The 12,132-nt window shown below is 42.7% G+C and overlaps 1 protein-coding gene across 5 annotated transcripts in view; it reads right to left on the bottom strand.

Annotated features, from left to right (window-relative positions):
* Positions 1–4,607, bottom strand: part of LOC147436863 (amino acid-ligase) — a 46,300-nt gene extending 41,693 nt beyond the window's left edge. For 2 of the 5 annotated variants that reach the window (XR_015184771.1, XM_086486260.1), the window contains exon 1: positions 4,133–4,607. Coding sequence is in view for 4 of the 5 variants with exons in the window: in XM_086486260.1 (XP_086342386.1) it covers positions 4,133–4,430 (298 nt within the window). In the remaining variant the exon portion in view is untranslated. The remainder of the gene's footprint in view (positions 1–4,132) is intronic. The other 3 variants (XM_086486261.1, XM_086486258.1, XM_086486259.1) reach the window with 3 other exon arrangements.
* Between the last annotated feature and the right edge of the window lie 7,525 nt (positions 4,608–12,132).

Below are 12,132 nucleotides of genomic sequence, written 5' to 3'. Positions count from 1 at the left end.
CCCACCTCACGTCAATTGGCCGGCCGCTAAGTGCACAATCCGCTCTTAATGAGTGAAAAGAGACAAAAGGGGAGGCTGGACAAACCCTTCTTTCTTGGGATTCATGTCACTCTTCAAAAAACACGATTAGGAATCGACCCGCCCAAGCGAACTTGGGTTCGTGCGACCGCAACAAGCAAAAAAATTCTTGTGATTCTTGTGGTTCTTTCCTTGAGTGATACAGAACACTGCCAAAGCTCTGATACCAACGTTAGGTGCAGCGGAATGAATGTTTGCGCTTTGCTCAAGATGAGTGCTCCGAACTGTGCTCAAGGTTCCTTTTGTTCTTATGGAAGGTAGAGCCTTCCGTTCTTAATGAGAGAATGCTATGATCACAAACAAAGTGAATGGACACTGTGCGTGCAAGTGTATGAGACTGAGAGATACAGAGAGAAGAGAGATACGACACCAGAGACGTAAAACCCTCCTCCGACGGCCCCACTCTCGTCGGCGAGAGTGATCTACTATTGATTGCACAAAGTGGCACAATGACGATGCACCCTGGGACTATGCCGGTAACAACGACGGGGATGACGACAACAACTTAAGGGCTGAAATCTGCGGTCTTCTATCTGCTGAATTTCGGGGCTGTTTCGGTGGCTGAAAATGACTGTTTTGGCTGCGGTTTTAATGGCTGAAAATGACTATCTTCTGCAACCAACTAGGGCTGAATCTGCTACCATCCTTAACGGCTGAAAACACTACCTCTTCTGCTGCAGATTGGCTGAAAATAGGAAACGCTGGCAGATATGAAAAACGCTAGCAAAAACGCTAGGTAGCTGGGAAGTTCCGGCGATGGTAGCAATGGAAAACGCTAGGAATCTGGTACTGCTGATGGCGATCTGCAAACGCTAGGCTGTAGGGTACTGTGGCGATCAAGCAAATCTGCAAAACGCCAGGGATGGGGAAATGCTGAGGATGTCCAAAAACGCTAGGCTATGCGAAGCTTGGCGCTTGAGGGTTCTTGCTGAGAAGAATGCCTCTTGAGCGGGAAGCTCCTGCTGCCTCTTCTGCCATTTAGTGTTAACTTGGGTTTGCTTATATACAAACTTAGCAAAATTGCCCTACCTACTTTTGTTGAAAAGTCACTTAAATTAATAAGTGAAAAATGCCAAAAATAGGAAAAATAGGCTAAATGCACTTAAAAATTCCCCTAACTGATTCTGATGGATTCTGATGGGAATACTGATGATCATGCTGTGTGCAACCAGAGGATATGCATCTACACTAAGTGACTGGGCATGCACGGTCTATGAATAGACTCACAAAAGTGCCAGATCACTTCTAATCTAGACTTGACTGGACTGACTGAACCCTGATCATGTTGTAGCTTGTCCAGGACACATAGGGTTGGATGTGTCACGTGACAAAGATAGAGAGAGAAGAGAATACGACACCAAAGAAGTTGTCAAACCCTCCTCCAAGGCCCCATTCTCTATGGCGAGAGCGGTCTACTTATGATTGCACAAATCACTACAATGCTTGGACTTGCCGACGATGTCGACGACGACGAGAACGACGACGAGACGGGCTGAAATCTGAAACGCTAAGGGCTGAAATCTGCAAATCTTTATCTATTGAATTTTGACTCTATGTCGATGACGACGCGTTGAAAACTGAAAACGCTCGTGCTTAATGAGGTCTTGTCGCGAAGATCTGCAAAAACGCTGAGGTATCAGGCTGATGCAAAAACGCTAGGGCTGAAAATGATCTTGCGTGGAAAACTGCTATCTACTGTGGGAATCTGCTAACGCTAGAGATGATCTGCTGAGTCTTGTTGTCATCGGAGTGATCTGCTGTGCAAAAACACCAGAGCTAATCTTGTCCAAAAACACTAGGCTTTGCCACAGCAAAAACGCTAGGTCTGTTGACAGAGTGAGTCTTGCTGAGAAGTTGTTTGTTGAGCAAAGGTGCTCCTACTGCCTCTTCTGCCAGAAAGTGCTAGCGCTAGGTTTCTATTTATAGAAACTTAGTAAATTTGCCCTACCTACTTTCCAACAAAAGTCACTTTAATATTAAAAAGTGAAAAATATCAAAAATAGGGAAAATAGGTCTATGCACTGTAAAAATGCTACTAATGGGTTCTAACTGTAATCTGATGATCATGCTATGTGCAACCAGAGGATATGCATCTATTCTAAGTGTCTGGACATGTACGGTCTGCGAACAGACTCACAAAAGTGACAGATCGCTTTCTATTCTAGACAGACTTGACTGAACTGAACCCTGGTCATGCTGTAGCTTGTCCACGGACACATAGGGTTGGATGTGTCATGTGACATCCCCTCCTTTTTAAAGTGAGGTACTGGTACCGAACTATATGGCGTCGAGGGAGATTGCCAATAACATCTGGAATCCTAGAAAAAACTCTTCGCCGGCCCACTCTGATGCGTGGGTCATGCAATACTTAAACTTCATAAATGTCTGCAACGCTTGCTTCTTTGGGCCACGCCGAAAGCGACACAAAGTCATTTGTCGCTCCTTCAATGCTTCAACTACCTCTTTAGTCATGCGTCTACCTTCTTCAAGAATCTCCATGGCTGAAAATTCCTGAAACCACTACCAACACAAAAACATGAACATACCCATTCCATGTAAAGTAAGTGGAGAAAATCTCGTCTTCCTCCAAGATTGTGCATGCAATGTAGATGAACAAATAGACGGAGTGCCAAACCGTTCACCACACACACGCAAACAATGAGATCGAATCTTGTCTTTCTAATCTAAATCAATCAACTGTGGCAAAACACAATGGAAATGCCTCACCTGAGAGAAGATGTGGATATCATATAATGGTAACGAGATTTAGTAAATCAAGACATCGCGAGAGATCGGTGAGATCTGGATGTGATTGCTAAATACGTTACAATACATCATGATTCTCATCCAAGATCTCGACGGGGATATCCGATAGTGATGTGAGTGTGATTTGAATGTTCAGTGACTATCGTCTTAGTGCAAGTGTTGGATATGTGTTGTAACTTGTCTAATACGTCAGTACTTAGAGTCAGTGTCTATTGAACTAGTTTTTGGCTTATGTTGGTTTTGCAAGCGTAATCAAGAAGGGGGTATATCACAAAGTGATGACGTGGCATGACCAGTGGGACGCACTCCTAATAGAGGAAGGTCCGAACCCTGGTGAAAGATGCAGAAGAAGTTATAACAACTTGCAGAACCAATTCCGAAAGACCAAAACTAAAAGATTCCACTTATAAGTTCTTCCAACTTATAGGGTCCCGTCCAATGGGGCCCAAGGGACGCTAAAACCTTAAAAATAAAGTTGGAGCCCTAAATCGCATGAGAATGCTGATGTGGCAACGCTGTACAGAACTTCCGCGTTTTTCGCTGATTGCGAACGTGGCACTGTACGGATTTTCGTGATTTGCGATGGTTGCCCCTAGCGTCAGCTTTTGGCTTTTGGACTTGCAGCTTTTCATGTAACTGCTTTTAGAAGGCCATTGCCAGGGCCTCACTCAGGCCATATATATGAAGCTTGGTAGAGTTGAGGATCCTCGAACATTGTACGTTGCGATTTGCGAAGCATCAGAAATAAAGAAATACCGAAAGAGGCGCCAATCTTTGGGGCCAATCTCTATGGGCGCGGAACTTCGCCGTGCCGTGTCGTCTTTCTCAGTTTGTTAAGTTGTTTTCAATTTCTCTCGCGTGTGTTGCATCATTCTCGGCTTGGGGGAATCTCAGCTTTGGGTGCCCAAGTCCATTACAGTGGGAAAAAGCCCAATCAAACTTCCCGCTTTACTTCTTTGAAAGATGGACATCGGCATCACTCCCAAAAATCCAAAAATGGGACATATTACGCTTTCTACCAAAGTAAGCCTCAAATGGTGTCTGCTGAGAAAGCGAAATTCAAAATGTAAGGACAAGTCTTCAACAAAATCATGACAAGACTCTCCCCTATCAAACACTGCAAACTCCAAAAACTGCCACGGGTGCGACAGGCAGCACACGGGAGGGCCAACAGGGGCGTGTGGTGGGTGACACGAACTGCAAAGGAGAGAAGCATGGCAAATGGGTATCGGAAGAATGCAGCTCTCTCTCTCTCTCTCTCTCTCTCTCTCTCTCCACTTGCACACACCTTCGTTGGGGGTCCGCAGAAGAGAGCGACCATGTACTTCTACGGGGTTGAGCGGGTGATTGCCCCAGTTAAAACCTCTGCTCTGGAAGAAGGTGAGCAGCTCTCTCCAAGTGAGACAAGATATAAAGTGGGCGTCCCTGCTGATGAAATGGCCGTTAAAATGCACTGAGTTGGGCTGCAGCGAGAAGTGGGCAGCGATGGTGCCCACGTCCACACGTGCCTCGGGGGACGCAACATAGCTGAGGGTGAGACCGGAGTCAGAATGTAGCAGATGTACAGCTGCGGAGCTCACGTTCATTGAGATGTGCCAGTCGAGACCATGCTGCGGAGTCGTGCGGACGGGGGGAAGAGAGAGAGAGAGTCTCAGAAAACAAGTTCTGGAAACTTCACGCACTTCTCATGCAGGCTCGTAGGTTGGGTTCACATGATGGCGAGATGGAAAGAGGATAGCAACAAAGGGGATTTTCATCTCCCCATTGCTCACATTGTGAGGCTTGGATGGATCTTCCATTTCCCACACTCACAAGAATTTCATTTGAGCTCAAACTCACCATTTTGACCCAATGGACAATTTTGACTAGGATTGAAAACTCCATGGATTGAGAGCATGTTAGGGCTAGTCCATATTATGTCTATTAAAGTAAATTATGTAATCGAATAGTAGTGTGAATTGACACAGTGTCTTGAGACTTGTAAATACTCGAGTGGAATCCAAACTAGAAATTATTAGCATGTGTTTTGTAGCTGTTAGTTTGCCTAATTTTCGTTGTTATGTCTGATTTGGCTTGCATATTCTAGTTATGTTTCTCATTGTTCATGTGTTGTTTGATGCTTAAATGTTTTGTACTTTGTGGACGTGTTTGTTTGCTAAATCTTTTGTACTTTGTGGGTGTGTCCCTACATCAAAAATCTACTAGATTTTAGCCTCACTAGTTGGATTTAGAATACGCATGGACAGCCTTGTTCGTTGAGGAAAACTATTGTATGGATGAAGGTTGTATTTACTTTATTAAGTGGATACCATATGAAGGAGAATTTTCAAAATATTGTCAGCATTTACGTACCAAATTGAAAGCCTACAAATATTTTGTCCTTGATTTTTGTGTGAGAAAACATAGGTGTATTTTGTGTTACCTTTATTTTGTTCTAAATAAGTAGTATGAAATAATGTGTTTATAGGGAATGGGTATATTGTTTGAGTGTCGATACACGGGTATCTAGAGTCCATTTCACTATATCACTAATAAAAGCAGTTGAAGGACTATGATCCACTTGGGTATGACTCCAATCATGAAGAAGATTGCTTGGTAGATAATCACATTGTAGTGAAAAGGGGCAAGAACAAGCTAGGAAGCTGAAGAATAAAAGGAAAGTCATATTGACATAGAGGTGTCTGTTGATGCAATGGGTTGCAGAATTTTGTGAGAGTAAGTGTTTTTCCTCCTTAATTGACAAAGAGTTGGTTATAGATTGGCTAAAGAACTCCACTAAGGCTGAAACAAATGGTAGCAACTCCACCAAATATAGCTACAAAGCAAAACTTTATCAAAATAAAAACTCACAATTAATCATAAAGGATTCATCCATGCACACACAAGTTAGCATTACATTAAAAATTATTAGAAAATTCAATCAAAATGTTTTAAAAAAGGCACCTTAAAATATCAATGGATATTTCATAAGCTTGTAGAGAGAGAGAGAGAGAGAGAGAGTTTGTGTATAATATATTTTAGAATACGAAACCCATATTTTATTGATAGAACTATATCATGTGCATATGCACGCACAACAACTAAGATGAAAGATAAGCAAAGGTTGGATTACCTTGATAGAATGCCACTACTATCTTAGTATTTGAGTTGGCATTCCTCCTCTTACCAAGGAAGCTACCTATGATGCAAGCCTTCTTTGTTGCTCTAGTCTAGAGAAAATGTTCAGATACTAGACATCATAGCTCATGGAAAAAGACGCTCAAGAGGATGCCCCTCATCTCATAACACCTCCAACTCACAATAAAACCAGCAAAAGATACCTGGCTTTCAGCGTGTACATCTAGAAATATAACCAACATAGCACAAAACACTTGTTAGCAACCTTTCAATCGGATGTAACGGGGTGTCATCTCATATTCAAATGACTAGGATGGGAACCATTTACCTTGGTAGTTGCTATATCACGAACTCACAAGATTGATGCTTCTTTTCTTCCAGCAAGCTTGTGCAAAAGCATCTATCTTTGAAAAACAATGTAAATAATCATAACAAGTCGATATGATAATCATGCACATGGACCAAGGTAGGATAATGTGAAGCCAAGAAGGGATGTCATATGCTTGCAAGTTGGTGTTCAGAATGTGGGGTCTAGATCTATTCTTAACATAAGACTAGAGCTACATCCGCTTAGAAGGAGGAGGAGGAAAAGCAACCATGAAGCCAATGAATGTCAATGGAAAGTGCTCAAACACTTGGGGGCATGGACTACAAAGAGCTACCCTAATCGGAAGTGAAAAAATTAGAAAGAGGAGGTGGGAATTCCAAAAAGAGCAGTTTCCAAATGTCTAGAAAGATTTGGGAAAACATTTGCATAGGAAACAATGTGGAAGAGTAGGATCATAATATGAAGCTTAATCATGTGTAATGAGCCTAAATGAGAAATATGGTGGAGATGATTGAGAGGATGCAATGAAGGCAAGTAAACATAATAGCTTTGGCATAAGCATGGCTACAAAGTGGGTGCTACGCACCTTGGGTGCATTAGCTAACCAAGCTACAATGTCTGTATAAGTGTTTATATAGGCATAGATTGAGCTATAGATATTTGATTAGAAGTATCTAGAAGATTATATGATATGAAGATGGACATACTCCTTGGAATCTATAATATTTTGCTAACTAATAGTATGCTAAGACTTGGAACATGTACACCTCTACCAACATGTACACCTCTACCAACATTCCCCCCTCGAAGTGTTACATGGGACATGTCTATGTGATGTTACATAATGTCCCCTATTAGAGGTGTTACAACCAGGGGGTACATCTTGTAGGTATGCAAGTGAATCACATGCGCTTGATAGAAAGGTATATTGTAGAGCGTATCATTTACATATTTACACTTACAGGAAGGGCATTTTAAGTTAATTTTCAAAAAAGTTATTGGTTGTGAAGAACAATGGGTAGTTTATTCCAATCCAAAAAAAATGTATAAAGGGGGTTTTTATTAGGTTTTGATCACACGTGATATAGAGAATTTTGTTAGGTGGTGCACCCCCCAATGTTACATGTGACAATTCAACTCAAAATAGAAAGTTCTTGCCTTAGTGCCTAATCCCAAATTTAGAGTACATAGGGAAGGTCTTACACTTTAGGGTAGTGTCTAATCCTTTTACAATGATGTATTGTTTAAACAAGAATTTTTTATGTACTATTTATACAATGTTGTATTGTTTATACAAGATTTTTGGATACAAGAACAAGTCCATACATGTGTAATTGTGCTATGTTAAAGAGATAAGTGTTTGCATAAAAATCTCCTATGTAAAAGGATCTCCACTTGTCGAAGGAGAATTCATCTATGTTCTTTGCCCAATGATGAAGGGTTGCTCCATGTTGTAGGCTCTCTTTCATTGAAGAAAATACCCCATGTGAAGGCGTCGTGGTAAAATCGAAGCTCTTTAGACTTTATGGTCACATTCCATGGGAATTGCTATTGTCATGCAAGATCAAAAAGTATGCCTAGAGATCCTGAAGGGGAAATTTGGAATCCAACATAAATTGTGTAGGATAAATTGAGAACACCATGTCACGAGTATGAAGAAATTGTACTAGTGCCATAAGTGAGACACTTTTGCTTGAAGAGCTTTAGTCGAGGAGCACCATCGAGAAGAGGGACCATGAAGAAGAACACCTCCTTTGTCTCTGGCAACTTTCCTTTTGGTGTTGCTGTGTCCCTTGGCCGACAGCGTTATTTCCCCTTTGCAGCATTTAGCACGTTGTTCGGCAGCCCTTTGGTGATGCCCCCTATGCCCTGCACGTGTTTTGAAACGCCGTCTGCGGTGGCGGACTCTTTCCTAGCATTTTGATACGCTACTAAGCGACACTGCCATTGAGCCATCATTGTCCCTAGCATTTTAGAACGCTAGGCATGCGCAAGCTCGTCCTCGATCGACAGTCCCCCGCACCCCTCCGCTCGCCTACGTTTTAAAACGCTCGACTGGCGGTCGTCCAGTGCACGACCATCCTCCTCCCTCTTGAGTGACTAACGTTTTGAAATGTTATCACCCTTTCCCCCCCTCCCTGACCTTGCTTTTCTTTTACATAGTACAATACTACCTTGCATTAGAAGGCCAAATTGCACCAAAGAGCATTCTTTTCATTGGCTTTGGAAGGTTTGACCCAACTTTTGAAGGTGCTTCGGCGAGAGGCTTGGGAGACAAAGAGGTGGAGTTTGGAGTTGAAGAGAGGGACAACAGATTTTGCGGAGCAGATTGGGAGAAGAAGAGGATTGGAACAACTTGGATATTCTTGCGGCTTGGTTCGTGCAGCCACCCTTGGAGTGCAAGAAGGATTACAACTTCATCATGGTCCTCCTTGCTCAAGCGCTAGTGACAAATTGAACGAAAATAACTACGCTCATTGGAATTTGATCATGCGACTCTGGTTCTCATGGAAAGGCTTATGGAATATTGTCAACGACTCAGAGTGCCATCCCATGAGGGATCCCAACAACTAGTACACCCGCCTTCAGGATGACGAATATCTCAAATCATGTGGCGATTGGGCTGCGGCTAATGCAAAGGCAATGTCGGCCATTGCGGAATCTCTTACAAAGGACCTTTCTCCAGCCATTCAGACTTTGACAACTACCAACAATATGTGGTTCAATCTCATAGGAATGTTTGATCGCGATTCTACGATGCGAGCAATCACCCTTCTTGGACGGTTATTTGCTATCCACTTTCCACGAGGAAGTTCCATGCAATCATTTCTTATGAAGGCTAAAGCTATTCATGATCAACTATCAGGTATGAAAAGTGCATTGACGAGTACTCAGTTAGCTACTTTGGTTCTCACGAAGTTTCCTAAGGAGTATGAAATAGTGTCGAGGAAACTTCGGCTACAAGTCACAAAGGAAAGTTGGAATTTGATGATCTCAACTCTTTTCTCATTGAGGAGGAAGCCGTGTTGATACCTCAAGGTAAAATTCAAATTTCTGAGACAGATGGCCAAGCACTTGCTGCTTTGGATTCCAGAAAGAGGACAAAGAACCGTTGTTACAATTGTGGAAAGCGTGGTCATTTGGCCAAGGATTGCAGATCCAAAGGCAAAGACAAAGATTCTACAAAGGACAAAGGTAAAAGCAAGCATCAAGAGGAAAGCACTGATAGTGTTTCAGGGAAGGATATCAAAGCGGCTGCTGGTGTAGTGGAGTCTACACTGGCAAGGTCTCTCGCCTTCTAGTCACATGCAGATAGTGTCACCACTAGCTTCAGCCAGAGAGAGGCCTGTGGTGAGTGGCAAAGAGGGGCAATTAGTGCTCCCTATACATAATTTGGACCCTTGTGTTGGAGTTCATCTTATTGGTGTTTAAACCCATAGGTCGAAGTTCAAGGCACATGCATCTAGCAGGAAACCAATTAGACGTATCTAAAACACTATGGTGAGTGCACCAATCCATTGTTTTTGGTCGGATCATGGATCAAATGTGTTCCATAATTCATCTTGGAGTATTATTATTTCGGACGTGATGTGTTCACAGTTCATGAATGAGGATTCTTGGCCATAGTGTGGTCTACATTTCAAATTTTCTAAAAAAGGGAACCGATGCTCAAGATGACATTCTTCTAAGATACAAAGTTGAGGGTAGCAAAACCGAGGTGTATTCAATAGTCCAAGGCCTTCTACTGGAGTGTCCATGGTAGCTTCTGTTGGTGGATCGTGCTAGCTAAGGTGGATGAAAGAGAAACATAGTGCAAGTGTGTGAGTGTGTGTGTAAGCAAGATTATCACTCAAGTGAATTAGGTTCCAAGATAGAATTAGCTTGGACTCATAAACACAATCTTGAGTATTGACTTAGCTTAGCATAAGATCGCCATAGACAAGCATGTAGTGCAAAATAGAGTTGTGTTTATTCGTTCATGCTTTAAGTAGCTCTACAGCCTTGCTCCACAGCATGTGGGATAATTCCACTCTTCTCTCCTTGACTCACACTTTAGGACAAATCTCACACTTTACAATCCTCCCCTTGAGGTTTGGACTATGATAAAGTACTGAGATGCAATAACCACGCAGGATGATAAGTTGGTATCCACACAGGATGGTAATATCCACACAGGCTGACAAAATCCACACAAGATGATAATATCTACACAGGAAAATAAAAGTCCTCCCCTACAAGTAGAGAGGCTGCATCTTCAAAGTACGTCTTCATAAAAGATAAGGTTGGTCTCTCCTTTGTCTTCTTCGTCTTCTACCATGTGATCTGATCCTTTGTTAGCTCTCTTGCCTTTGTAGCTTCTACTGTTGCTTCTACTACTGCTACTTTCTCCACTGCTACTGCCTCCATTCGAGTAGCATCGAGAAGGAGGGTGTCCCTTCTTACCACATTTGTTGCAAGGATTGTTTGTGTAGCAATCCTTCGCTACGTGTCCCATTCATAACACTTTCTTCCGATTGATGATGTCGATGGAAAATATCTTCCCCTTGAGGATGTTGTGATAAAATCCCTTCCTGATGAGGTTAATGAACCTTTTTGTTTTCTTTCTTCTGCTTGGATTGAGTTGATGACATCCTGGAAAGGTGGAGCCGGTTCTTTTTCTTCAAGAATTGTGACTAAGTGGTTATAAGAAGGTGGAAGTGCACTTAATAGTATGGCCACTTTGTCGTCTTCTGGTACTTCGACCTGGATGTTAGTGAGCTGTTGCGTGACAATGATCTTAAGCCTATTTACTAGGCTAGCAATGTCCTCCCCTTCAGTCATACTAATCTTGTAAAGCTGTCTTTTGAGACTAACTTTACTCCTTTTGGCCCTGGCTCCAAAATTACTTTCTAGGACATGCCAGGCATCATGTGCATGCTTACATTCGTCTATGAAATGCACATAGTTGTCATGCAAGGAGGTGATGATGATTCCTAATGCTTGTTCATCTTTGGCCAAATTATGTGCACTTGCTACGAGTGTAGTTGCCCTAGTGTGCACTCCATCGGGTTCGGCTTGTTGCTCTAAGGCAGTGATGATGACAGACCATAAACATTTTTTCATTAGGTAGCCTCTTAATTTTGTTTTCCACGTATGAAACCCATCCCCGTTGAATTTTTCTATTTCCTTGTCCCCCATTTGTGCTAATAAAGGGGTCTTAGCTTAGGAGACTCTCGTAGCCAGTGTCTACCTCTTTACACGGTGCACAAGAATTTGAAAATTTATTTGAAGTTGTACTCAGTTGGATTCATTTCATTGCAAGTTAAGAGAGAGAGGGAGAGAGAGAAATCCCTTTGTGAAGCCCCTCTTCACCAGAGTGAAGCCCCTCTTCACAGATAGGGGAAATGACCCTTTGCTTTTGATGCTCAAAAGAAGGCCTCTTTGAAGCTGTTGGAGTAGGTTTTTGATGTTCGAGCTCTTTTGAATGCTTTGGAAGCTTGATTTTTTTTTGCTTTGATTGCCTTTAGAAGCCCTTGGGATTTGCTGGTTGCCTTGGAGTGTAAAGCTTGGTAATAATCTTCTTTCAATTGTTGCAGTGCCGCGGTCGATGAGAACTGCCCCTTTGGTAGCCATGATGCTGCTGGCAGTCAGCTCGTGGGAGCAAGGGTTTAAAAAAGGCTAGTGGCCTTTGAAGATCCCTGTGGGAAAGCGAGCCTGTTAAGGGCCGAGGGAGATGAAGGAGGCTGCGGGATGGCTCGCTAGTGGAGCCGAAAGCTAATAATAAAAAGCCCTTTGAAGGTTGCCGACAAGAGGACGAGGCTATGGGACTCCACCCCAGCGGACCCACCAAGCCTTAAAAAAGG

The sequence above is a fragment of the Adiantum capillus-veneris genome, chromosome 17 (genome assembly GCF_014529385.1).
Source record: "Adiantum capillus-veneris isolate H3 chromosome 17, ASM1452938v2, whole genome shotgun sequence".
Taxonomy (NCBI): Eukaryota; Viridiplantae; Streptophyta; class Polypodiopsida; order Polypodiales; family Pteridaceae; genus Adiantum; species Adiantum capillus-veneris.
The sequence above is the reverse complement of the archived record's forward strand: the minus strand, read 5'-3'. Positions and strand labels throughout refer to the sequence as shown.